At 51.4% G+C, this 27,817-nt stretch overlaps 1 protein-coding gene across 2 annotated transcripts; it reads left to right on the top strand.

The window, feature by feature from the left end:
* On the top strand, positions 1-27,817 carry SMARCC1 (SWI/SNF related BAF chromatin remodeling complex subunit C1). 2 transcript variants are annotated; one of them, XM_088463979.1, is made up of 28 exons: positions 1-523; positions 7,200-7,319; positions 7,586-7,671; positions 7,753-7,834; positions 14,259-14,351; positions 14,532-14,601; positions 15,352-15,421; positions 15,847-15,922; positions 16,005-16,130; positions 16,392-16,507; positions 16,619-16,743; positions 17,199-17,258; positions 17,454-17,491; positions 17,596-17,714; positions 17,791-17,862; positions 18,899-19,012; positions 19,341-19,494; positions 19,596-19,709; positions 19,833-19,892; positions 19,971-20,229; positions 20,354-20,515; positions 21,631-21,692; positions 22,188-22,305; positions 22,444-22,586; positions 23,364-23,498; positions 24,246-24,504; positions 26,348-26,518; positions 26,609-27,817. In XM_088463979.1, the coding sequence occupies exons 1-28, from the start codon at positions 77-79 to the stop codon at positions 26,695-26,697; spliced, it is 3,540 nt and encodes a 1,179-aa protein (XP_088320105.1). In that variant the 5' UTR covers positions 1-76; the 3' UTR covers positions 26,698-27,817. The 2 variants fall into 2 exon arrangements, with proteins under 2 accessions (XP_088320105.1, XP_088320104.1); XM_088463978.1 differs by having other exon boundaries at positions 2-523; positions 22,441-22,586.

Below are 27,817 nucleotides of genomic sequence, written 5' to 3'. Positions count from 1 at the left end.
CGTGTCCCCCAGTGATTGGCAGGCGCGCCGCTCAGGCCGCAGCATACCCCCCCGGCAGGCAGCGAGTGTGGCGGCGATGAAACAAAGGCAGGTCGGGCTCCCGGGCGGCTGTAACGGCAGCAGCGGCGGAGGGGACGGCAGGATGGCGGGCTCCCGGCAGCGGCGTAGGCGCCGGCGCGGAGGAGGAGGTGCGGCCGGCGGGGAGGACGGCAGCCCGGCCACACGGGAGCGGAATTACCAGCAGCAGCAGGCCGGGCCGCGGCGGGAGGAGCCCCGGAGGGATCCCGAGGAGGAGGATGACGGGGAGGAGGAGGACGAGGATGAGGAGGAAGAGGAGGAGTGTGAGGGGGAGGAGGAGGACGGGGACGCGGACTCCATGGCGGCCGGAGCTGCAGGAGCGGGCGCCCCGCTGGCCCTGGCCCGGAGGAAGGACGGGGGACCGGTCACCAAGTTCTGGGAGAGCCCGGACACCGTCTCCCAGCTGGACTGCGTCCGAGTGTGGATCGGGAAGAACTACAAGAAGGTGCGTGCGGCCTGCTGAGGCCGGGGCCTGGAGTATCCCTGTGTCCAGGGGGGAGGGAGGCCTGGAGCACCCCCTGTGTCCGGGGGAAAGATGGCCTGCAGCACCCCCTCTGTCCAGGGGGGGTCCCTACAGTACACCCCGTGCATTAGGGGGTCTCAGTGGTAACGTGGTGGTCTGTACCTCAGTCAGTGACTATCTAGAGCCAGGGCATTAGGGGTGAGCTCTGAGATTGTGGAGGTCTGGACCTGGGGTGGTGGTTCTCAGGGGCCCTCTAGGGCCAGGGCATTAGGGGTGAGCTCTGAGATTGGGGGGTCTGGACCTGGGGTGGTGGTTCTCAGGGGCCCTCTAGGGCCAGGGCATTAGGGGTGAGCTCTGAGATTGTGGTGTCTGGACCTGGGGTGGTGGTTCTCAGGGGCCCTCTAGGGCCAGGGCATTAGGGGTGAGCTCTGAGATTGGGGGGTCTGGACCTGGGGTGGTGGTTCTCAGGGGCCCTCTAGGGCCAGGGCATTAGGGGTGAGCTCTGAGATTGGGGGGTCTGGACCTGGGGTGGTGGTTCTCAGGGGCCCTCTAGGGCCAGGGCATTAGGGGTGAGCTCTGAGATTGGGGGGTCTGGACCTGGGGTGGTGGTTCTCAGGGGCCCTCTAGGGCCAGGGCATTAGGGGTGAGCTCTGAGATTGTGGGGGTCTGGACCTGGGGTGGTGGTTCTCAGGGGTCCTCTAGGGCCAGGGCATTAGGGGTGAGCTCTGAGATTGGGGGGTCTGGACCTGGGGTGGTGGTTCTCAGGGGCCCTCTAGGGCCAGGGCATTAGGGGTGAGCTCTGAGATTGGGGGGTCTGGACCTGGGGTGGTGGTTCTCAGGGGCCCTCTAGGGCCAGGGCATTAGGGGTGAGCTCTGAGATTGGGGGGTCTGGACCTGGGGTGGTGGTTCTCAGGGGCCCTCTAGAGCCAGGGCATTAGGGGTGAGCTCTGAGATTGGGGGGTCTGGACCTGGGGTGGTGGTTCTCAGGGGCCCTCTAGGGCCAGGGCATTAGGGGTGAGCTCTGAGATTGGGGGGTCTGGACCTGAGGTGGTGGTTCTCAGGGGCCCTCTAGGGCCAGGGCATTAGGGGTGAGCTCTGAGATTGTGGGGGTCTGGACCTGGGGTGGTGGTTCTCAGGGGGCCTCTAGGGCCAGGGCAGTAGGTGTGGAGGCTGAGATATTGTGGGGGGTCTGTACTTGGGGTGCTGATACTCAGCCTGTGCATTAGGGGGTCTGAGGTACTGTGGTGGTCTGGGTGGGCCTTGGGGGGGGGGGGGGTCGTCTCTGAGGTATTGTTGGGGTCTGCATCTGGCGCGGTGGTACTCGGAGACCCTATAGAGACAGGGCTTTAGGGGGTGCTTTTGAGGTATTGTGGGGGTCTGTACAGGAGGCCGTCATTCTCTGCTGTAGAGAGCCGGGGCAATAGGGGGTGTCTGTACTTCAGGCGGTGATAATTGGTGGCTGTATAAAGCCAGGGCATTACAGGGTCTCGGCTATATTTTGGAAGTTTACATCTGGGGCGGTGATGGGGAGGGGTCTCTCTCTGAGGTCTTATGGTGGGGATTTTCAGTGTCTGTATAGTGCCAGGACATTTGGGGGGAGGGGTATCTGAGGTGTTGTGTCTGTACTTGAGTCAGAGGTATTGAGGGTCTGAGACATCACTGAATCTCGGGGCACTGATTGGGGTCTTTGCATCTGATCTATGTTGGGGAAGGGCCTGAGATATCTGTAACATTAGGGGGGCTCTGTAACCATGTCAGAGAAATTCTGCGAGAGGGATCTATGTACCAAAGTGGGATTTATTATGGCCAAAGCATTGGGTAAGAGTAATAGGGGCCTGCGACACTAGAGGGGATTGTTTTTTTACCCAGGCTTTCTGGAAAGGTGGTTCTGGAGCCAAGGACACTGGGGAGGACATTGAGGTACCGGAGTTAGTGTTGGTGAGATTTTAGAACATTTGGGAAAGTGTTCTGGAGCCTGAGGGGTATTCTGTACCTGTGTCCGTTATGAGGTGGGAGGGTGGAGATATTTGGGCTGGTAGGTGTTCTCTTTGAATAACATTGTTATATAACTATATAGTAGCAGGTGCATTATACCCTCAGGCTTACAGTAACTACAGTACTATGTCCTCTGTGTGTTTATATATTGCTTTTGTGTTGATTGCTGGTCCCAGGAGCCCGTATGATGGATCTAACACCTCACCTGGCTGTGTTCCCTGTCAGGCTGGGTAAGGAGCCATAGGAGGTACCATAGGGTATTCTCTAGGGTCACTTTGTGTCTGTAAAATACAGAGAAGGCTCCAGATTTCCACACAACTCGGTGTCTCCCCACAAATAGCTGCCCCTGTCCTCTCCTATAAACTCACATTGACTTAAAATGTGTTTTTAGTTTTTTTGTTTTTTTTAAGTCAATTCCTCCGATCACTTGACTGGGAAAAGAAACGGTGACGCTCTAAGCTATACGAGTCCTAATCACATCCTGCAGATGATCGGGTTACCTGTTGGCATCTGCCGTTTATATATTGGCATTGGTACCATTACTCCTGTCATTTAATCTTCTAAATCTCAGCACGTCATGTTTTCCAGGGTTTCCAATCTCATGGCCCCTTTATTAATATGCAATTCTAAGTGGGGGATTCTATTCAAAGTCGCGTGCAGCGATGCCTGTTCGGGGACGGCACAAACCGCGCAAATCCTTTATATGGCGCCACAAGGGTTCCGTAGCGCCTCACAAAGTACATTAACAAATGAGCAAACTCGTAAAACAGCAACATAGTACAAGAGAATACAGAATAAGAACATAGTTTATAAACATTGTCATAACACTCAAAAAAGAGTCGGGGCGTCAGCTACCAAGTGTTAGGTGCCCTTGTGGAGAGTTTTGAGTAGATGAACGTATGAGTGAGGGAAGGAAAAGCACATAAGGGAAGAGGGCCCTGCTCATAAGAGCTTACATTCTATAGGGGGGGAGACAGACAGGTAGACAGTGAGGAAGAAGCAGGTTAGGATGAGAGCTGGAAGGCTATGATGAAGTAGTCAGTCTTGAGAGGCTGTTTGAAGGTTTGTGGGGAGTCTGAGAGGGCCTGATTCAGACCCGCTCGAAAGCGGGTCGATGTTGGGCCAGTGCGCATGTGCACGACGGACCCGGCTCCGTCGTGCGCGTGTGCGAGACTCGGATAGCGACGGGCAAGCCGTCGCTATGGGTCTCGCTACAAAGGGTGCGTGCTGTCAATGTTGAGTGACAGCACGCCCCCTTTGGTGGGCGTGCCGGGGCATGGCTGGCCAGGCGGGGGCGTTCCCATGGGAACGCCTACCGTCTGGGGCCGGCCCCACTGACATCACAAGTGATGTCAGTGGGAGTGCCTTCGGCTCTGATAGAGCCGAAAGCACTCCAGGGCTTGCGGCAACGAGACCCTACCACAAGGGTCTCGTCGCTAGCCCGATGGTCGCGATGGTCTTGACCATCGCGACCTTCTCTTTGGCCGCTCGCTATAGCTGTGGATAGTCACCCACAGCTATGCAAGCGGCCAGGAGGCCGCTCTAAAATTCAGAGGGACAGCCCTGATTCAGAGCGAGCGCTCTGTCAGAGTGTCTGGCTCTGAATCAGGGCCAGAGTTCCAGAGAAAGGGAGCAGCACGGGTGAGATCCTGGAGGCAGGAGTGGGAAACTACTATGACACTGGATTAGCACATTGATAGGAACAGGACACTTGTTCAGTATGTGAAAATCTCCCAGCATAGTCTGTTAATGATGGATTAATTCATGCTGATCAAATATAATTAAATTGGGAATATACTCATATCTGCGCATGCTTGGTGATCTCGGAACACTTGGCGCTCAGGTCAACTGCAGCACGCTCGTAAATGTCCGCCATACCAAAAATATGTTTACACAATTTGAAAGTCCGGTCAGGGAGGGTAAGTGGTCACAGCCTTGTGATCTGGTGTATGGTCTTAAATGGGGCACATACATAGACGTTCCGCGGTGGCGACTGGCTGTGCCCTTTTATTTGTGACATTGATATGTCTTTGAGATTGCGCGCACACACATATTTTAGGGAAACGCTCATTAACCGCTTGTCCTAGGGTCTTCTTCCAGAAAGTTAATTATGGGGATTGGTCTTCTATTTGGTATGCACTGCTCAGGTTCCCTGCGTGTCACCTGGACCCCTGGACCCCCGGCACTGTGTCCTCTGTGTCGCCTCTTCTCGCACCACTTTGAGGTCCATATGATGAAGAGCCAGTCATACTGGGACGGCCGTTGTACTAGTCATAGCAGCCCAGCCATTCTAGTTACACTTCACTACGTCCATTAATACAACTGCTAAATATCGTGCATAGGACTTTTATGTTTTACTTTATGTTTTTACTTTACGGGTTAGATATGGAGAAAAAGATTAGTGATGACCAATTCTGCGGTTCCCTGTTGCCTGCACGAAGGCGACCATGTTTTGGTCAATGACTGCACGTGTCCTACACATGTCATTAACATGTTGCCTCTGTCTTGTATGTCACAGTAACCATTGAGGGACACACGCTGGTCTGAGGTTACCTGTTAGTGGGCGGCAGCATTATTGTTTATTTGCATGGTGCCGTAGAGTCATACAAAATACATATCACACTTAAACACGGGAAAAGCGCAAGTGGATGAAGAAAGTCCCTAAGAGATTACAGTCCTGGGGGAGGGGTGACCAAAAGGGAACAGGGACTATTAGGTAGGGGGTGAGAGAGGCTATATTGTAGGGCTTTATGGGAGCTATTCAGTTCAGTGCGCTATTTAGTATGACACAGGTTAAGTCGGAGAATGCCGGTTCTCGCCACTTAACCTGGGTGTTTAGTTGCGAGAACCGGCCTTCTCCGACTGAAGTGCCGGTAGCAAGGCTGTTAGTGCCTTGCTAGGCCGGTAAAGAGCCCTGCGGCCGGCATTTTAGTTGGATTTCTCCCTGTGCCCTCAGGAGGGTGCGAGAAGAAATAATAGTCGAGATAACCGCGCGCTGAATTGAATAGCTCTGGGATCAACTTTTCGGCGCTATTTAACTCCCGCTGAAATGAAGCACCCCCTATGGGAACAATTGAAGATTTGGGAAGAGCCTGGTCAGGCGGGATAGGGAGGGCGGCCTGTGCCCATTTATGTCTGAGGTGTTCACACATTTATATACAATTCTAGAGGAAGTCAGGGAAGATGGGCGCAATTTCCCCTCTACAGAAATGGTTCTCTAAATGTAGCTGCGTCGCGCCATCGGCTTCGGGTATATGTCCTGCCCAAGGCTATTGCGTTAGAGACGGTGCACTATTAGATGAATCTCTCTGTCCAGATGGGCTCAATGCGAGTATCTTTAGGGTGCGTACATTGCGGCAATGACTGTCCCGAGCTGTTCGCCATTAGAGTAATGCAGCGTTCTGCTGTCCTGCCATGACACTATGTGCCGGTTGGAACATGGAATGAAGTCGTCCCTGCTCTGTCCTTTGTAGATTTTACTTTTCGGCTGTTCCCCCTAGGGCAGATTTAACGATGTTTCCGCACATTTCCGGTTATTATGGTCACTTATATTTTTCTCGCCTCTCCATGGGGCGCCCTGATATCCGCATAGCATTAGCATGTGAGGTTACGGCGCAACATTACGGCTGATTGACCGTTTCCTGTTCACTCACTGGTCGCTTTGTTGTGTACTAGCTGAAGTACCGGGCAAGCTATTACGTTTTATTATTTGATGTTGTCCAAATCCATCCAGTGGAAGGCCCAGAACAGGCTCCCTGGGTCACAGTTCTGCCCGGTGCACTCCGCCTGGGACCCCCAACCGCTCCATTAGGCCCCCAGACCAATTGCCACCCCTCTGTGAAGTTTTCATTCAAATCCATTCCGAGGAAGACCCAGAACAGGCTCCCCGGGGTAAAGTGTCTTTGTCCAGCGTCCCAGGGTGAAAGTTCTGCCCAGTGTACACCAATGGGAGGTCCGACCGGGACCCTAACCCCCCTAAAACCTGGCCAGGATCCAATTGGACCACCTCGCATTGGTTTCATCCCATTCGGTGCAGGGGTGTCTGATTGCATAACCGGACAATCAGACCAATTAATTTTGTATTTAAGATGGACTTGTGTGATTATTTATGGACCTGCAGTGTTACATTATGGTATCATTGTAGTATATCTGCTTTGGATTTAGTATTTGAAGCTACTGTCAGCTTAATAAGTATCTTCCTGTAACTTACTGGCTGCCAGTATCCTCCATACGATGGTTTGTGGAATTAGCTGGGATCCTATTTGAAAGGCTGCTGATAGTGTCTGGTTACGTTACTTAACTGGTTATTTGGAGATGTAATAGCCGGACATTCTGAAGCATAACCCTTTACTTTATCTGTCAGTAGCTTATGTTCCTTTATAATCTTGGAATAATAGCCACTCTTTATTGCTGGAAGTACATTACTAACCATAGAGTGTATGTAAATGTACATAGAAATTAAACAGCGCCCCCAGTGGTTAATGTAGTAAAATGATCTACAGGGTTTACAGGACAGTTGTTTAACGGTATCTCAGCACAGAGACCTCTTTGTTTCCCTGTGAGGATGTGATACGGTGTTGGGGTAGAGTGCCCCGTGCATTGCTGTATAATAGGACGCGTAGACCGTTACTTGTCTGTAATCCAGTGTGTCCTCTCTTTGCAGTACGTTCAGGCTGATTCTCCAACCAATAAAGCACTGGCCGTACTGGTCTCACAGCTCTTGCAGTTCCAGGAAGATGCTTTCGGAAGACATGTCACCAACCCGGCCTTCACCAAACTGCCTGTGAGTGTCGGACGCAGACCTCCCCCCCACCCCCCCTCTATCCCGTCTGTCACTGTCTCCTTAGACCATAGTTGGGCTCTGGAAAAAAGACTGAAACTTCCCGATTCCCAGTTAGCATGGATTGGGACATTTTTTTGGGGGGGGTGGTTTCTGTGCTTAGGGCGCAGTTTCTCTTTTTGTATTAGTCTTTCTGTTAATTACCAGCTGTCACAGGTTTCCACCGCTTGTAAATTAAGATTTGTTTTCTATTGTTCTCTCTTTTGCAGATAAAGTGCTTCATGGATTTCAAAGCAGGTGGCGCCCTGTGTCACATTCTGGGGGCAGCGTACAAGCATCGCAGTGACCAGGGATGGTACGGAACCTCATTGTCTGCTGTGTCCTTTGTTCCGTTACTTCATTACAGCCGTGATGACCTGTTCTCTCTCTCCTGCAGGCGGAGGTTTGATCTGCAGAATCCATCCAGAATGGACCGCAATGTGGAGATGTTCATGGCTATTGAGAAGACGCTGATGCAGGTAATGTTGCCCCCTTTGTGCCCGGTACTCCTGTTACCCCCAAATTTCTACTTCAGGGTCCATAGGGGGTCCACAGGGTTGACCTTGGGGTATAGGTTGGGAACCAAATCCGGGCACCACGCAGTTAAAGCTTTTAGCTCCCAGGATGCACTTGGGTCCACTCTCCCTATAACCCCGCCCCCCAGCCAGAGGCACCTCAGTTTAAGTTGGTGCCCGGCCGGAGTCGGGTCACCGTTACTGCAGGGGGGCTGCTTAGCAGCCTCTAAGCTTAAAAGAGTTTTGTTTTATTATTTTTTTACTACTCTTCAGAGCGGCAGCATCAGACTGTCCAATGGACGTCTGAGCTGCCGCTCCTACACCCCGCCGGCGCTGCGACGCCAGTACAGATCTGGGGATCGCAGCGGGACCCCAGAGTCTGTACTAGCCGGGCTCTGGAGGAATCCCTGGGCTGCTGCCGGATCGACGGGGACAGGTAAGTCGCGTGGTCACCGCTTGCGGTGACTCGCGTGTACATGCAGCCTTATGCCTCCGGTCTCTGGGGACAGACCGGAGGCGCTAGCGGTGGCGGCGGGCTCCCCCTCCATGGAGGCATACCCCGCGTGTCCACAGCCCACCAGGGATTATAGCGGCAGCGGGAGCCGGCATCCCGGGGGGTTAATTGCTAGCCAGGGGAGGAAGCCTTCCCTGTCTAGCGGCTCCTCCCCTCAGCTCAGCGCGCCTTTCAATAATACAGTCTGGCGTCGCTGAGCTGCTTCCTCCGCGGGCCACGCTTCTTCTGAGGTCTCCAGCGGCCATTTTCTCTCTGTGGTGCTGCAGAACTCTTAGGATGTCAGTGAGCCCAGTCCCCCTGCGTACCTGGCCATTTTGGGTGAGTGTACACAGCGCTATAGCCTTCCCAGACACTGAATCTGGGCAGTTGAATGTAGCGACATTGTGCAGTATATTATATGTCATGCTTATGTATGTATATATATTTTTCTGCATTGTATGTGACTTATGCTAGTGCTGACTGTCTGCTTTTTCTCTCACCTGTCAGTGTATATCTATCCCTTTTCTTTATCTGCCCTAATACAGGTGTACCTGGGGTGGTTCTGAGACCTCACATATATATATTTGTTAATATCTGTGAGGTTTGTCACATACTGTTGCGTGCTGCACGTTGCCATATTTTAGATGGAACTGTGAGTTGCGTACGCTGATAATGGGTTCCTGCAGCTAATCTTAGCGTCAGTCAGGACCGGTATGGCGCTGCTTAATATTTCCGTCAAGATAGTCAGATATATCTGACCAGGAGATTACACACGATACTGCACCCATTATTGCTATCCTGCAAGTCATAGCCTGCAGGAATTAGTGCGGAGGATTTTAACTCAGAAAGGTTTACGTATGCGGCACCATCTGGTGCCGGGCCCCTTGCACGACCCCCTTAAAGGGCGTTGTTTCTCAGGATCCTCTCCTTTGAGGATCGCCGGGCGGGCCCCATTGTCGTCACTCGCTTGGAGTTATTTCACCATACTGCCCTTTTGAACTCGGGGTATCTCGCAATTTCTTGCAATTTACCCCTGTGTCACAGACTATCGCTCCCTGCCGGGGTTTTTCACAGTACATGAATTACCTCCGATACCACATCGGTCTGTCATTCCCCTTGCAGGGATTACCACAACGGCCACCCTGGTGGATGTCGTTTTATACGAAATACTAATTGGCGTGATATACGCCCTGTGGTTACTGACCAGTGGCTCTGCCGTGAACTGGATGGTATATTCGGCTCTTTCCCTCTCACATGGGGGGGAGCCGATCTCAAGTATTATTATCCCTGCTTTGGGGCTGGTAGCCAGGCTCATTCTGGATATAGAGAATGTCGATCCTGCACCTGTATCATACATCTCCCGTTTTCTGCCCAGCGGGTGGATCTCATAGCGGGAGTCTGGCTGTCCCCAGATACGAGGAGTCACAAAGGCCTCCTGTTTCCCATTCCCTGAGGGTCCTCACAAGTAATGGAAATCCCCTTCTGGGATGGATTTGTATGTTAATCATCGGGTTACAGGCATTAATACGCCTCCCATCCCGGCCTGGACGGATTTTACGGATCCGTAGGTGGTAACTTTGCCTGAAATCAATGTACTCGTTTTCAGGGCCTGTTGCCCGTCCTACCATGGCCATCGCATGGTGATGCTTTTGTGACGTTTTTCCCCTCCAACACGTCTGAGGTTCAAATATCTTTTTGCCGCTCACAAAATATGCAGTGGTCATATGTGGGATTACCTCATGGGATGCCGGTCTTCTAACTTTCGGGGTTTCGGCGGCATCTGTATCCGCCGCAGTACCCTATGGCTGCGTTATGGGAAAGCAGAGGTGCACACTCCTTCCAGGGGGAAGTTCTTGTTTGGTCCTGACCTTGACAAGATCGTTGCATCATTGGCAGTATCACTAATGGGGAGATACCGTCTTTAGCTACTCCCACTACATTCGGACTAACTCTGTTAAGTCTTTTTGTCCTCAGGGTCAGCCTAAAGGCCTGTTTTTTCCTAGGCTGTCGGCCTCCACGGGGGCCACCATATCCAGTACCGAGCAGTCCTGGACTTCCGGACGACCCTGTTTCTACACCTGAGGATATACCCTCAGCCTGACGGGACAGGTCTACATCTGGGGAATTTCCAGAGTGAGGTACTGATTCTCAACGGCCTCTCATTGCTCATGCAGCCTCCTCACAGGCATTGGTACACGGGCCCTTCTTCAGAACTGATCAGGGCCTTACAATCCCAGAAAGCTATACAGTCTTTGTGGTAAGCAGAGCTATTTCGGCCAACCTCACTATCTCAGTGAGGGACTGGTTGTTCTACTTTCTTTTTGGGGCGGTGACCGACTGGTCCTCCTTTGCCTATACTCTGTCTCAAATCCCTGAATCAGATTCCAACGGTGCCTTGACTCAGGTGGAATCGTCCATGCTCCATCATCCGATGTTTGGAACCTGGGGATTTTATGGTATATCCGAGTATTCAGGATACGTACCTACGGGTACATACAGAGCCCTCTCATCAGCATGGGTTCAGGTTTGCTGTGCCACAGCAACACTTGTAAGTTTCGGGCTCTGCCTTTTGGGGCTGTCCTCAACTCCACCGGGGTTTACCAGCTTTATGGATTTTCTGACAGTTCACCTGTTCAGTGTATCCGAATGCTCCTTTCTCTGGACGGTCTCCTACTTTTAGCAGGATCACCAAGGTACTTTACCGCCAGGTCAGGATAACCGGGGCTTCTTCTCGTCACAGAAAAGTCCTCCCTGCATCCCTCACAGGGTTTTCTTCATCTGGGAGCACTGCTGGATTCTCAGAATCTGAGAATTTTTCTGGCGTAAGACAAGATCTCCACTCTTCAACTTCGAGGGTGCGGATATCTACGCAGTCGACATATGTCATTACTCTTTGTGATGCGCGGTCTACCAGAGTGTCTACCTTTTGGTAGGGTGGAATGTGCTCAGTTCCATTCCAGGCCTTGCCATAATTGACTCCCCTCCAGATGGATCGAGTTTTTTCCATCGGATCACTGTTCGAACGATGATACTTTCTACGGAGGCGAGTTGGTCTCTGTCCGGGTGGCTATGGCCATCTCGTCCAGGGTGTTCTTTGCTAAAGACAGTGTCTGGTCCGCATTCATTTCGGGGCAGTTGGACGTCTGTCGCTTCTGCCCTGCCACTTACCTTGTTGATACTTTAAGCTGTCTTGGACTTTCACTCTGGCCTAACCCATTTGTCACGGTTAACCTGAATAGGTTCAGTCCGACAGTGTCACAACAGTGGCTTCCATCTAGGCAACACTGGTAGTTGGGTGGCAATGTTAGGAATGTCACCCATTCTGACATAGTCCAAGGGTCTTCTCCTGGCCAACTCTGCGGTGTTTATTCCCGGAGCTCTCCATTGGGAAGCGGGCTTCCTCAGCCGTCACGGCGTGCATCCCGGGGACTAGTCTCTTCTCCAAGAGAGGTTTCAACTCCTGGTGAGCAGAGGGGGCCTCCCTGAGGGGATTGATCCCCATGGCCTTCTGACTCGATCACACATTACCGGTGTTACAGTCCAGCTCTAGGAGTACTGAAGCTACCTTCAGTGACTCTTTGTCAGTGAAGTGGTCCTTCCACTTTGTGTACCTGTGTCCTCCGGTCTCCCTTCTTCCTCGAGGTCTTCGGAAGTTTAATTCGAGACGGAGGGGCTTTCCTTCTGGGGGCTCCAGGTCGTCCCAGACATCACTGGTACTAAGATTTTCGGAGTCTCCTCCTCGATGCTCCGTTCCTACTGCTTCACTATCTGGACCTGTTGTCTCAGGGTCCTTGTTTTTCCCTGGATCTGGATCGCTTGTCTTTAACTGCGCCCCTACTGTGGTCCTCGGGCTTCCCTGGCTCTGTCTTCATTGAGATGTTTAGAGCAGATAGGCCAGACTTTGCTGGGATCTGCCACGGACTGTGGCATACATAATTCTTATGGTATCGTACCTGTCGATACGATCCTCCGGTGTCCAGGATTTCCAGATATTCTGGCATTCCTTCCAGCTGGCTTGGGTTTCACCCTTGGCCTGGCCTTCCTGACAGTGCGGATCTCTACACTGTCGGTATGGTTAAGATATGGAATTGCTCCGCTCTGGTATCCAGTTCATCCTTTGGAGTGTTTTCTGGATTATGTCTCCACTTATCCTCCCTAGGGACTCCTGGGGAGTTAGTAGTGGTTCTTTGTTCCCTCCGGGGACAGTCCATGGAACCGCTGGTTGTGATAGCCATTACATGGTCTATTGTTTAAGCTCTCTCTCTCTCTCTCTCTCAGGGTGTTTAAATCAACCAGGAGAGTGTCTGAATGGGGAGCGTTCTCATGTGGCTCCCTCTTCTGGAGGGCATCATGTCAGGGTGTGAGTTGCTCTCGCCCTGTGTTTCTTCTTAAAGTGGTTTTTAGGTTCCATATTATTCTGGAACTTATGGTATGGCCATTCAGTTCCCAGTCCTCTCGGCTGTTGTGGCCTCATGGACTGTGGTCCGGCCTCTTTGGCTTTATGTGATCCGTTCAAGTTCCTTATGGTAAGCGGACTCCTTATTGGTGGTCTGCGGTTTCTGGTTTTAACAGGAAACGATGGCCGGCCTATAATGAAATGTTGACTGGATGGCCTCGTATGTCTTCCTCAGGGGCCTACCCATGGGTGGGCATTTCTGTCGTTGAGGCTTGTTTTTTTCTCGGGCCGTGTAACCCTCGTGGGCGGCTCGTCGTGGCGCCTCGGCTGTTTTGCCTTACTAGGTGTCCACGTGGTCTTCTGTCCATACCTTTTTAAGGTTCTAGGCATTGGTTTCCTTTGCCTCTCAGGATGCTTCCTTTTTGGCGACGGATTCTCCTCTCAGCACAGGAGCGTCCCCACCCTTGGTTGAACTGCTTTGGGACATCCCCAAGGTCAACCCTGTGGACCCCCTATGGACCCTGAAGTAGAAAACAAGAGATATGGTAAGAACTTACCTTTGTTATCTCTGTTTCTACGAAGTCCATAGGGTCCACAGGGCGCCCGCCCTGACGCACCTGGCTTCATATGGGCTGTGTTACTGGTCACCGGCTTCCCGTCTCCTTTTCTGTGAGTATGGTTCTAGAGTGTTCCAGTTTTCTCTCTCTTTTTCTCTCCTCCTCCGGCCTTTGGCTACTTACAATCTGAGGTGCCTCTGGCTGGGGGGCGGGGTTATAGGGAGAGTGGACCCAAGTGCATCCTGGGAGCTAAAAGCTTTAACTGCGTGGTGCCCGGATTTGGTTCCCAACCTATACCCCAAGGTCAACCCTGTGGACCCTATGGACTTCGTAGAAACAGAGATAACAAAGGTAAGTTCTTACCATATCTCTTGTTATTTTATTGTCTGAGCTAATACAACTACGGTCATACGATAAAAGGACTTTCCCACCTTCAGATATTTTTAATTTACTGGCTTAGCCTTAGACACGTGGCCTTGTTCTGGCTGTAATTCATATCTTTATATTGGAAAAAGTTGTTTCTGTTGCCCTTGGATACAACGCTGATGTCCTGTGCTCTGCATCAGGTGCATTTATATCCTGAAATTTTGACTGCTGCTCTACACTGACAAAATGAAATAATGTCACCTGATTGTATAAATACAACGCTGAAAAGCACAGGATCTAAACTAGAGAAAAAGCATTTGGTGTAAGTTACTGGAAGACATGTTGGTGCCAGTAAATGTAAAGTGACCGGAAGCTGGAACACGTCATAGAGATGCCAAGACGTCAGGCAGATATAGTATATCTGCGTTCTGTTGTGATAGGACGGTCCCAGATCCTTTGTGTACACGGGGTGCTCAGTGTGGCACCAGAATGGCTTGATGCCAGCAGTTAGACCATATTGTGTAATATAGGACTTGTTTTTGGTTAATTGATGATGTTCATTGTTTTCCGTTGCAGAACAACTGTCTGAGCAGACCTGCAGTCTATCTCTTTCCTGAGATTGATTTGAAGCTGTCGAATAAATTGAAGGATATAGTTAAACGTCATCAGGTGAGGAGTTATTCTCGGGGTCACTGTCACTACACATTCAAACTGGAACAATTAACTGTGCCTTCCTGTAATTTCTTTGGGGGTAATAACTGTCCCTTCCTGTAGCTTCTTGGGGGGGTAATAACTGTCCCTTCCTGTAGCTTCTTGGGGGGGTAATAACTGTCCCTTCCTGTAATTTAGGGTACAATTACAGAAGAGAAGGTGAAGGCTTCGCATCACGTGTACCCGATTCCTACCTCACTGGATGATGGTAAGGAGACCTCTACAGCGCCCTGCCGGCAATATGAGACCCCTGCGTCGCTGGTCTGCTCTGTAATACGGCTCCCTGCCGGCAATATGAGACCCCTGCGTCGCTGGTCTGCTCTGTAATACGGCGCCCTGCCGGCAATATGAGACCCCTGCGTCGCTGGTCTGCTCTGTAATGCGGCGCCCTGCCGGCAATATGAGACCCCTGCGTCGCTGGTCTGCTCTGTAATGCGGCGCCCTGCCAGCAATATGAGACCCCTGCGTCGCTGGGCTGCTCTGTAATGCGGCGCCCTGCCGGCAATATGAGACCCCTGCGTCGCTGGTCTGCTCTGTAATGCGGCGCCCTGCCGGCATTATGAGACCCCTGCGTCGCTGGGCTGCTCTGTAATACGGCGCACTGCCGGCAATATGAGACCTCTGCGTCGCTGGGCTGCTCTGTAATACGGCGCCCTGCCGGCAATATGTTCTGTACTCTCCTTTCTGTGTAAGGAGTTGTCATCGCAGGTCCATTCATATGGATTATTTCCCAGTCACGCCTTAGCCCATGGTCTGTTTACAGGTCACTTGGTCGTATTACCTGATTGCTAGCTATATGGCCCAGTCCTTTCTGTAATCCAGAAACACCATCACTTCTGACCCTGTTACACACTGCTTCATATTGACCATAGATGTCTGGCTCATTAAGGTTATAGCAGAGTACCATCTGTAATAACGGCTATACAGTATTCCTGTCATCTTTCTGGTCTCATTTCAGATGAATGGTTGAGACCTGTGACGAAGAAAGAGAAGCAAGTTCTTGTACATTGGGGTTACTACCCCGACAGGTGAGTGGCGGGGTGCGAGTGTGGGCTGCACCAGGCAGCCGAGGGGGGGGTGCGAGTGTGGGCTGCACCAGGCAGCCGGGGGGGGGGGGGCGCGGGTGTGGGCTGCACCAGGCAGGCGGGTGGCGAGTCTTGGCTGGACACATGCAGTTACTCCTAGAATGGTTATATGAAATGTTCTGTGCTTAGTGATGTCTTGTACATGGGAATGTTGCCCTTGGCTTCCTTCTGTGATATTACCTATATCTTCCTGGCCACCCTGCACTGACACCCTAATGTGTCCCAATGATGTGATCATTATCCTTACTGCTAGGCTACACCTTGCAGAGATGGGCAGTGGATATACAGGAAGCACTAGAGTCTCTTTAAAAGGATTCTACTAAATTCCAGTAACCCTGTGTATCCCCGTCTGTGTCTTTCTACACCAGCTACGACGCTTGGGTTCCTGTCGCAGACATCGATGCTGACCTAGAAGATCCTCCGATTCCCGAAAAGCCTTGGAAAGTAAGTCACGTCTTCAGTCATGTCCGATAATTAACCTGGCGGTGCGGAGTGTCCTAAAATCTGCTCATTGTAACTGTTCTAGGTTCACGCTAAGTGGCTGCTGGACACCGATGTCTTTAACGAGTGGATGAACGAGGAAGACTATGAGATTGATGAGAATAAGAAGGTGGCCAGTTTCCGCCAGAGGATCTCCCTGAAGAATGAGGAGGTATGGCTTGTACAATGTGACTGCCGCAGGCTTCCCGCTGGGATTGACTGCTGTGATAACTCTTTGTCGTGCCTTCATCTGGGCGCTTGCATTGTTCTGCAATGTCAGGACAAAGGTATAAGTGACTGATCTACAGTATTGTATGATACACCAGTGACAGGGCAGCATTTCCAGCATTACTCCCAGCCCGGCGTCTGATGAGCGGGGAAGCCCAGGTTCTGCTGTAATCCTTCCTATCTATCTCTGCTTCCTTCCCGTTAGGCTGTCCGCAGCCCCGAGAGGAAGGATCGTAGGTCTGTCGCCAGCGCTAAGAAAAGAAAACGTTCTCCTTCTCCGCAGACCCCCTCAGAGTCACGCAAGAAGCCGGGCAAGAAGGGGTAAGGTCATGGGGGTTGGAGGCGCGTGGGTAGACCCAGCGGTGTCTTCCATCTGAGAGCTTGACTGCTTCTAGTTAAAATGATTAATGATGAATCATTAACTGTCATTAGCCAGGGAGGACCGTACGGCAAGCGGAAATGGCTGAAGGAGGAGGACGAACAGGAGGATCTCACCAAGGATATGGAAGATCCCACGCCGGTCCCCAACATGGAGGAGGTCATGCTTCCGAAAAATGGTAACCGACACCCCCATCGCAGAATGAATCCGTGTAACCTCATTAGACTCTGCTGCGTGGCAATTAATTAGCTGCTCAGATTGGCCACCTGCAGGGAGGTGGGATGGACCTGTGGAGGCATGGGCACGGATGCTAAGTCATTGTTATATTAATATCCTTTATATGGTGCCACACTGGGTGCTATATGGTGCCACGTGGCGTCTGCAGCACCCTACATAGAGCAAATCAAGAGAAAAGTGACTTGCAGTACAGAACATAGCAGGACATGGACAAGACTTATACACATTGCTACAGCAGGGTGGCAGAACCGAAAGGTTTGGTGCCGTTGTAGGTAGTGTGGTGGAGATGGTGATATTAGCATGGGAAGGAAGAGGGCCCTGCTCGTGTGAGCTATTCCTGTACAAGACCTGGTTAATGACCGTAACATCTGACCTAATTCTGCTCTCTCCCTCTAGTGAATACAAAGAAGGACAGCGAGCATACACCTGTGAAAGGAGGAGTAGTCGCTGACCTAGGTAAGTCTTCTGCACGTTTGTACTTTGGTGGAAGAAGTCCAGAAATCCCTTCCTGCTAGGCGTGTCACCGTGTAAGTCAGTATGTCACCCTTGGGGTCAGGCCAGGACTGTCCCGGCAGTGTGTGTGTTTTGTGTAAGGGAAACATCACACAGTGCGATCCAACTCTACAACATTCACACGTGTGTCTCTTCCAGATGAGCAGGAGGAGGAAGCCGTGGCTGCCAGTGGGAAGGTAGGTCCTCGCACGCCCTGGCAGAGGGCACTAACCCTGGCATGTAAACTCCCTCCGTCACCCTCTAATGTGTGTGCTGACTGAGACCCTGTCTGTGCTTCCAGGAGGATGAAGACCCCAGCAGAGATCAGAGCAGGATCATGGACAATGGAGAAGACAATGTAACTGAGCAGACAAACCACATCATTATCCCCAGCTATGCAGCATGGTTTGACTATAACAGGTGATGCAGGGCTCCTGGTCACAGCTTCTTGTGCTCTATGAGTTGGAGAATCTAATCTCTCTCTTCTCTGTTGCAGCATTCACGTCATTGAACGGCGAGCTCTTCCCGAATTCTTCAACGGGAAGAACAAATCCAAGACTCCGGAAATGTAAGTGTCAGTCTCCCTCTACCTGAGGGTGGGTTCTGTTCTGTCGCAGGCGGTCTGTAAGCGTCAGTCTCTGAGGGTGGGTTCTGTCGCAGGCGGTCTGTAAGCGTCAGTCTGAGGGTGGGTTCTGTCGCAGGCGGTCTGTAAGCGTCAGTCTCTGAGGGTGGGTTCTGTCGCTGGCGGTCTGTAAGCGTCAGTCTCTGAGGGTGGGTTCTGTTCTGTCGCAGGCGGTCTGTAAGCGTCAGTCTCTGAGGGTGGGTTCTGTCGCAGGCGGTCTGTAAGCGTCCGTCTCTGAGGGTGGGTTCTGTCGCAGGCGGTCTGTAAGCGTCAGTCTCTGAGGGTGGGTTCTGTCGCAGGCGGTCTGTAAACGTCAGTCTCTGAGGGTGGGCTCTGTTCTGTCGCAGGTGGTCTGTAAGCGTCAGTCTCTGAGGGTGGGTTCTGTCGCAGGCGGTCTGTAAGCGTCAGTCTCTGAGGGTGGGTTCTGTCGCTGGCGGTCTGTAAGCGTCAGTCTCTGAGGGTGGGTTCTGTTCTGGCTCATGGTTGGTATTCATATTGGCTGTTTTCCTTATGGTGAGGTCTCTTGTCTGCAGTCGTTGCGCTTAATTAAATTTAACCATCCTCCTTTTTAAAAGTTTTTATTGCGTTTTATATTATATGGACAGTTCATGAGAATTTTTTTTGTAAAGCCTCCATGTAACTCCCTAGCTGTACCCATGTGATGTATTAGTTATATTGTTATAGGATGGTACTCCTGTATCAGAGAGATGAGTTATTTAGCCGGTGCTTGGACTTTCCTTTTAGATGTTCTAGAACTGCATTGTGTACGGTTGTTCTCATACTTCTATAAAGCCACGGATGTACTCGTCTCTTTGCTGACATGAGTACATCCCTGGCTGTTTATCTCTGACATAGAACAGTCCCCTCTGTAATGTCCCCTCATTAGGATGTACGTGCTCAGAGCTCTGTCAGTCCATCTCTTGTTTCAGATCTGATATTGTGAAATGCGTGGTTCTAAGCTGCTCCTATGTCTGCTTTTTAGATATCTGGCATACCGCAACTTCATTATAGACACTTACCGCCTGAACCCTCAGGAGTACCTCACCAGCACCGCTTGTAGGAGGAACCTGACTGGAGACGTCTGTGCGGTGATGAGGTCAGTGTCTGGTTCCTTCTCACACAATACATGTATTACTCAGGACAGTGAGCCTGTAACATTGGATAAAGGGGGGGGCTACTTCATTTGATGCACCATCTCTAGAATATCCCAAACTTCCCCAAAAAAACCCTTTCAGACTTGCCCTACCGCTGCCATGGTTCATTGTTTAGAAGTGCCCCTCGCGCTCAGCGGTCACTTGTGTGCTTACATTATAAAAACCCTGAGACAATTGTTTGGGGATAAACTCCTGAGGGAGATCTCACGTCACTGTTGGTCTCAGTGTCTATGTATCCGTGACCTTGGTTGTGCTGTTTCTCCGCTCTAGAGTGCATGCCTTTTTGGAGCAGTGGGGACTTGTCAATTATCAGGTGGATGCAGACTCACGACCTATGGCCATGGGTCCTCCCCCTACACCTCATTTTAACGTGCTTGCAGACACCCCATCCGGCTTGGTGCCTCTCCATATGAGGACTCCCCAGGTACGTTCTATGGGGGGGTAACGTTACCTCCTGGTGGTATCTGGGTAGGGTAGAGGCTGCAGACGTTGCATTGCGTGTGTGTTTTTGTGTCTTGCCTGTAGGTGCCCTCTGCTCAGCAGATGCTGAATTTCCCAGAGAAAAACAAAGACAAGCCAACCGATGTGCAAAATTTCGGCCTGCGAACAGATATTTACTCAAAGAAGACTTTGGCGAAGGTATGGGCGCAATCGGCCTGTTTATAGGAAGTATCTGCTGTGGGGTCGATGTAGGGTTACTGTAAACGGGAACAGGACCCATTCTGGAAAGTATTCATGAACTTTTTTTTGTCCCAAACGCAGAGCAAAGCTGCCAGCGCTGGGAGGGAGTGGACAGAACAGGAGACGCTGCTTCTCCTGGAGGTAAGGTCAGGTGTAGAATACATCGTGTAGGGTCTTGTCTCTGACACCGTCATGACGTTGTCCCTCTTACGTCGTCAGGCTCTGGAAATGTACAAAGATGACTGGAACAAGGTTTCTGAGCACGTGGGCAGCCGCACCCAGGATGAATGCATCCTTCACTTCCTCCGACTACCCATCGAGGACCCTTACCTCGAGAACTCTGACTCTTCCCTCGGACCTCTGGCCTATCAGCCTGTCCCGTTCAGCCAGTCCGGAAATCCAGTCATGAGTACAGTCGCCTTCCTGGCCTCCGTTGTGGATCCCAGAGTTGCAGCTGCAGCTGCTAAGGCCGCTCTAGGTAACTGGTTCCCCACTTACTTTCTAGTTTGTCTTCTCGCTTGACTTCCGCTATCTATTAATAAGCAAAGGATAGGTCCGTGCTGCGTCCTCTTCTGTTCCTCACACTCTCCTGTTTATTGCAGAGGAGTTCTCGCGGGTGCGAGAGGAAGTTCCCCTGGAGCTGGTAGAAGCGCACGTCAAGAAGGTACAGGAGGCCGCCAAGGCTCTGGGCAAAGTGGACCCCACCTATGGGTTGGAGAGCAGCTGCATAGCAGGGACGGCCCCCGAGGAGCCGGAGAAGACTGGTGAGTCCTTGTGTACACGGTCCAGCTTCATGGAGTGCCTTCCATAGTAAATGCACTTTGTAGCTGTGGCGAGTATGCCCTTTTCCTGCCTGGCATAGATGTTGGTACGGGGTTTTATAGCCTTAGTGTATGTTTGGTTCACCTTTATTTGGTTCTATAAATAGTCACATTTAAACCGCGCCCCCCCCCCACCCCCCAAGGTTTCCTCTCATAACTGAGGACACCGGTGAGGGTCTTACAGAGTTAATATGGATGTTTCTGAGACCTCCAGATTATTGGTCTGTTGTGGACCTCGGATGGTAAAAGCTCCCACAGGCCTCACACACTTTGCATCCTCCCTCTTTAATCTGTTACCTCCTGTGAGTGTTGACTCCATGGATGTCCCGCCGTTCTTGTTAGGGGGAGGCTGTAGATAAGGTTATTGCGTTGGGCTGAATTGTGGCCTCACTGGCTTTCTGTGCTGAGTATTCAAGTCTTCCAAATATTAGGCTCCCAGTCTTCTGGTTCACCCGCAGGTAATTTTCCTGCACTTTGCCTCTTGCTAATGTTGCATCAATCAGAAGATTCTATAGATGGCCTTCTCCATAGACCTCGTTTCCTCTATGTGCAAGGCCTTTAGGGCCGGCCTTATTGACCATATGGGCATTTAAAGCCAATTTCTAGTGAGCGGGGCAACTGAGAGGGATTGGAGGGTGGTAACAAATGGGTGGAACTTGAATATTCAGCACCTATTCATTTAGATCACAAGGCGTCAGCGGCTTGGCCCTCGGCTAATGGCGTTGTGGCCTTGAGGGTACTCTGACATCATAAAGTGCAAGAAATGACCCCAACTCGTTACCGGTCATTGCTGATCAAATGGTTATTCCCACATCACTTTCACATTTATTGGCTGCATTGACCCCCTCTGACACCCCCCCCCCTGCAGTGTGTGCGTGTAATGATCCGGTGTAAGGGGACGGAGGACTCTGTAAGATACTTTCTGTGCAGCACCTCAGGCCCAGAGGTTAATCACCTTCCTACCGTCCGTTGTCAGTCAGTCAGTGTGCCTGTGCTCGTGGGACTGATTCTAGGACTACAGTAGTTCTTGTATAATTACCTAATGTCTTCTCATTCAGCTGAGACTACGGAAGAGAGCAAGATGGAAACGGAGGCTCCAGAAGCTCCTCAGGCAGAGAAGGTGAGTGTGACTGCCCTTCTCTCTGTCACTAGTATAGGCACGGGGGTCATTGTACAAGGGTTACACTAATACACAGTGCACATCTGGATTGGAAGGGGAAGATATGAGTAGTGTGTGTCCGGTATAACATAACGCGACATCTAGAGCAGGGTGTGCCCTGGGTGGGTGAGGTGTGCCCTGGGTGGGTGAGGTGTGCCCTGGGTGGGTGAGGTGTGCCCTGGGTGGGTGAGGTGTGCCCTGGGTGGGTGAGGTGTGCCGGTGGGTGAGGTGTGCCGGTGGGTGAGGTGTGCCCTGTGCCGGTAGGTGAGGTGTGCCGGTGGGTGAGGTGTGCCCTGTGCCTGTGGTGGAGCCTCTTACTAGGCAGCTGTAGACACTGAGTGCACAGGAGCTTGTCTGATAGTCCCAATGGGGATAATAGTGGGCACAAAAACGCCCTTTCTGTACATTTGAGCAGGTTTAGCCTATTTGTTGATTGGCCGGTTTGTCATTATTTAGCCGAATGAAATTAAAAGCGAGAAGGACGGTGAGGTGGAGACCTGCGAGAAGCCTGAGGTATCCGCGGAGAAGAAACCGGAGGAGGAGGAGAGCGAGCCGATGCAGGAGGACAAAGCAGGTGCGTAACGCCAACCTCCTAAATGTGTCGCTGTGTGTAACGCATGAATGGTTTTCCTTTCATCGCGCTGAGACGCACATCGCCCCTCCTGGAGGTCATTGCCAATGTTTTGCTTTTTTTTATATATTTTGTCAGAAGAAGAATCTGAGGATGTGAAAGAAAATGCCGACACCACAAAGGAAATCGACCCAGTGAAAAAGAAAATGGAAAACGATATCTCTGAAGGCAACGTAGCTATGGCTGCCGCCGCCGCGCTGGCCTCGGCCGCCACCAAAGCCAAGGTGAGCGCCTGTTTCTGTAGGGGCTACTGTCTCTCTGATACTCTAATACGTTCCCACATCATGCTATCCGAGCCTTGAGCCATGCATACTAATGATCCGTCCCGTGACGTGTCTGTGCTCAGTTCCACATACTTCCACCAGGGGCACCAGTGACCCCTGAGCTGCTGTCAGGCAGTTACAAGCACAGGTTCCTATAATACATACACACGAGATATACGGGCATCCCGACATGGACGCGTTAGGGGCCACATTGGAAGGATTCAGCTGGTGAACGCTTGGGCCAAGCAGCTGGACATCTTCCACCATCATTAAATCCTGACCATTTGGCTTAAAAGTGTAACGTGGTCAACTCTGGTCATAGTCTGACAGCTTTTACTAAATGCCTGATCCCATAATCAATTATTACTGTAATTTATCGTGTCTGATCCTTAATTGGCGGTCACACACTGCGATGGGCCTGTTGTCCGGGATTACTGTAGATACCGCAGTATGTGGCCACAATTCAGTATGGGCAGCGCCAGGCTAATCAGTGATAATGGAACATGGTATTTAGCAGGTTCCAGTAGTAAGTAAATAGGATATTTATACCTCAAACGTTATACTCTGCCTCCCCCGACCCCCGTAGTACAGAAGCGGCCTCTCCTCGCCGCCTCTGGCGTCAGGAATATGAATGTGTCGCTGGTCTTTTATTATTGTCCTCACATATGGGATTGTGCCAGTCGGGGTGCCGAGCTGTCCTGTCTACTGTTTGATCTCCTATATTTCTCCAACTTTCAGCATCTGGCCGCCGTGGAGGAGCGGAAAATAAAGTCGCTGGTGGCGCTTCTGGTGGAAACGCAAATGAAGAAACTGGAGATTAAACTGCGTCATTTTGAGGAGCTAGAAACCATCATGGACAGAGAGAAGGAAGCGGTGAGTGGTCTGCTGTGTGCGGGGTCTCCAGTCTCTTCTAGGTCAGAGCTAGGCTGCACCTGCTGGTATCTGTAGTTACACAAGAGCCGAATGCCCTGCTAAGTGTCTGTGTGCAGGCTACAAAGATCTATTCTGGCCAGAGAGAGAGTCTGTTCCGTGTGCTCTGTACTTGGGCCCCATCCTGTCCTCTGTGCATTAGATAAACGGACGTGAGCACACAGAAAACTCCTCGCCCGCTTCGTCTCTCATCCATCTGATTAGTTCTGGCAGTACAATCGCAGACGCGTTTCACTCACTGCCCCAGAGCTGTGCTTGGAGTAGATGTCTGTAATAACTGGGCCACACAGACCTTCTGGGAATTCTCACAGCCAGTCATGTTCCCCCCCTAGGCATCTTCCTCATGCAGATTACAGAGAGAGGGGGGCTTATAATGGTCCATTGTTTAAGGTTTGTCAGCGTTTGTCATGAAGTGACAGCTCAGAGCAGGATGTCCTTTTATCCATAAGTAGAAACTGCAGTTGGATTAATAATACTGTGTAAGTAGTCCCATAGCTAGAACTTTTCATTGTAGCCATACAAGCCAGGACACCCTACCTGACTGGCTTCCTTCATGGTAGATTGGTGGGATGACTTGCTGTAGTTCTAGTAGACACCACTACGGGGGTGGCGGCTGTAGTTTTGAGTGGACACCACTAGAGGGCGCTGTGCCTACGCCGCTGAGCCTGTGCCGTCTGCCGTCTCTTACAGCTGGAGCAACAGCGGCAGCAGCTGCTTACTGAGCGACAGAACTTCCACATGGAGCAGCTGAAGTACGCAGAGCTCCGCGCACGCCAGCAGATGGAACAGCAACACGGGCAAAATGCTCAGCACCCTGCGGGCACCACGGGGCCTGGCATGGGCCACATAGCAGCTCCTGCCCTCTCCGGCATTATAGGACATCAGCAACCACAGCCACCTCCTTATGCGGTACATCACCAGATGCCTCCTACCCACCCACCACAGCAAGGTATGTACGCCGGGCACATGCCAGGAGAGCGGTGTCATCTGGTCCTCCTTTACCCCACATGTGCTGCAGAGTTACTGCTTCCTATCTTGGCTATTATACCTGCATTTGGGTCATTATTAGCTCACACCACTAGAGGGCAGAAGAGAGCTGTGATCATTTACCATCGCCCTTACAGTGTCTCTATACGTAATGGTGCAAACACCGGGTCAGATAGTGGCGCGCGCACACACGGTCAGATAGTGGCGCGCGCACGCACGGTCAGATAGTGGCGCGCGCACGCACGGTCAGATAGTGGCGCGCGCACACACGGTCAGATAGTGGCGCGCGCACACACGGTCAGATAGTGGCGCGCGCACACACGGTCAGGTAGTGGCGCGCGCACACACGGTCAGGTAGTGGCGCGCGCACACACGGTCAGGTAGTGGCGCGCGCACACACGGTCAGGTAGTGGCGCGCGCACACACGGTCAGGTAGTGGCGCGCGCACACACGGTCAGGTAGTGGCGCGCGCACACACGGTCAGGTAGTGGCGCGCGCACACACGGTCAGGTAGTGGCGCGCGCACACACGGTCAGGTAGTGGCGCGCGCACACACGGTCAGGTAGTGGCGCGCGCACACACGGTCAGGTAGTGGCGCGCGCACACACGGTCAGGTAGTGGCGCGCGCACACACGGTCAGGTAGTGGCGCGCGCACACACGGTCAGGTAGTGGCGCGCGCACACACGGTCAGGTAGTGGCGCGCCCACAGTGTCACATTTTTCTTCACATCTGAAGGAAAATCTGACACGTCTGACTTGTTTGAACGATGCGCGTTCCCGATGGTCCGATAACGATATCTGACATCTGATGTGTTTGCAGTCAGTTTTGGACGATTTCGGTAATTTTAATGCAGTCAAAAATCATTCGTTGGTCAAATCGTTCAAATCTGACCGTGTGTATGGTCCATTACATTGTATATAGGGCCTGGCCGCACTGCCATCACTAACCAGATACATTGTATATAAATATAGGGCCTGGCCGCACTGCCATCACTGACCAGATACATTGTATATAAATATACGGCCTGGCCGCACTGCCATCACTGATCAGATACATTGTATATAAATATACGGCCTGGCCGCACTGCCATCACTGATCAGATACATTGTATATAAATATACGGCCTGGCCGCACTGCCATCACTGATCAGATACATTGTATATAAATATAGGGCCTGGCCGCACTGCCATCACTGACCAGATACATTGTTCTTTATTACCAGTTATTCCGCAGCGCCTTACGGAGAATATTTGGCCATTCACGTCAGTGGAGCTTACACTCTATATCCCTACAGCATACACATACAAACTAGGGGTTGGGGTTTTTTTTTTTTGGCGGGGGGGAGCCAATTACCCTAGCAGTATATTTTTGGGATGTGGGAGGAAACCCCCACGCAAGCACAGGGAAGAATATACAAACTCCACACAAGTAGGGCCATAGTGTGAACAGAACCCCACGACCTCAGTGCTGTGAGGCAGTAATGCTAACCACTACACCATCTGTGCTGTCCGCTGCCGATGGCCCTAGCATCCATAAACGTACAGCTAAGTAACACCTGCAGCGCATCCTTGGTAATGGATACACCATATTATTTATTTTGTGTCTATAAACATCGGAATGATGCATAGTACATATGACTTCATTATACACTTGTCTTGCGTCACCCTGTGTCATTGGCTGGATAGTGACGGCTCAGACGCTGCTCTGGGTGAGGGAGGCATTAGCAATGACTGATCCGGAAGAAGGGTCTCGAGTGAGTGGGGTCTGAATTAATCACGTTAATCATTTCTCGTTTTTTTTGCAGGTCAGGTGCCAGGACCCACCTCCATTATATCCGGGCCCCCTATGTCTGGCCGGATGATGCCCAATATGCATCCTGCAGGACCCCCTCACTCCACTCCCCCGTCAGGAATCCCACCAATACCAGGCGGTGTCATGATGGGACCACGCCCTCCGATGGCTCCTAACGGCATGTGTAAGATCTCTATTCATGTACAGTACTCAGTCACGGTCTACGCAGCAACCAAAACCAGCTCATTAAATGTTTGTGTCCTTCTATTTACAGACCCAGCTCCACCCCCACAACAGCCACCTCCTCCAAACGATGGAGCAACGCCACCTCCCATGGTGCCTCCTGCAGCGGCGGCCCCCTAAGGGGCGGGGACGTGACTGCGATGAGCAAGTCGCCGTTTAGTTTTCTTCTCATTTCTGGAGTGACCTTTTTTTATACAGATTATTTGGTGTCAAATCCCATTACATGACCAATGAAATTAGTACATTCACTCGTGTTCTAAAGTATTTATTGGACAATGCGCCGGTCACTGCGTCGATCCATGTGTACTTCCGTAACCCATTGGTTTCCATTACCCACCCCCGAATACTTTTTTCAGTTCATATTTTTCTTTTTGCCCCTTTATTTTTCCTCTCCAGTTCTTACCTGTCTAACATCACAAAATGCCGTGGGGGGTGGGGGTCTTTTTTTACCGTATTTGTTGCATTTTGCATGTTTAATGTTCATTCTTTTTCCTCTTTTATTTGTAATAAAACATCATGCAAGTTGTGAGCGGCTTGTACTGGCTGTGGGTGGGCGTCTCGCAGTACTAGTCTGATCTGCCCACTAGAGGGCGGCGTAGAGTGGTCCCAGGACAACTAATTGCGGTTTCTGCTTCATCGTTATTAGAGTATGACCAAATGGGTTTAGCTATATGTTTATGTGCTAGTCTGAAATCTACCTCTGCCGGGCAGCTAATGTATGGGGTCCCTGAGGTATTTAGGGGAGAGGAAGAAACAGGCTTAGGGGAGAACATAGTGTGGTGTAAATACTATTAATAGCGTGTTTATCTGTGTTCTGTACAGCAGCCTGGAGGCCGTTCCCTGTATTACCAATAATCTCTGCACTGAGAGATCTGCAGCAGCTTCTCCCTCCCCTGAAGACTGCAGTTGTCTCTCTGCACCGCGCCCCCAGTCTTCCCGTCTTTCTCTAGGTGGCGTTACTGTGCAGGCGACCTATTTTGTTATACATTGGGGTTTTTGTTTTTTGCAGTTCTGGTTTTGGCTGCAGAGTATAACAGGTCAGGAGTGAATCTAGCGACTAATCTCTGTACTGTCTCACTTTGTGTTCTGTTCCCCGTCACTTCCCCGGCCTCAGTTCTGCTGAGAGAATGCGCGTTTCGCTCACTGCGTTTTGTCACTGCTCCGGATCTGTTTGTGGAACTCTCTCCCGGTCATCGGCCACTCAGACTTGTTAAATAAAATGCGGTTTCTTTTGTAGAAA

Source organism: Taudactylus pleione, unplaced genomic scaffold (assembly GCF_031769625.1).
Source record: "Taudactylus pleione unplaced genomic scaffold, aTauple2 ptg001542l, whole genome shotgun sequence".
NCBI classification, from domain to species: domain Eukaryota; kingdom Metazoa; phylum Chordata; class Amphibia; order Anura; family Myobatrachidae; genus Taudactylus; species Taudactylus pleione.
The sequence above is the reverse complement of the archived record's forward strand: the minus strand, read 5'-3'. Positions and strand labels throughout refer to the sequence as shown.

Bases quoted from the DNA above. Each gene is read 5' to 3' on its own strand.
- SMARCC1 (XM_088463978.1), top strand. From the start codon at position 77: ATGAAACAAAGGCAGGTCGGGCTCCCGGGCGGCTGTAACGGCAGCAGC. The intron at 7,320-7,585 runs GTGAGTGTCGGA...TCTCTTTTGCAG, and splicing joins CGGCCTTCACCAAACTGCCT to ATAAAGTGCTTCATGGATTT. The intron at 22,306-22,440 runs GTGCGTAACGCC...ATATTTTGTCAG, and splicing joins GATGCAGGAGGACAAAGCAG to AAGAAGAATCTGAGGATGTG.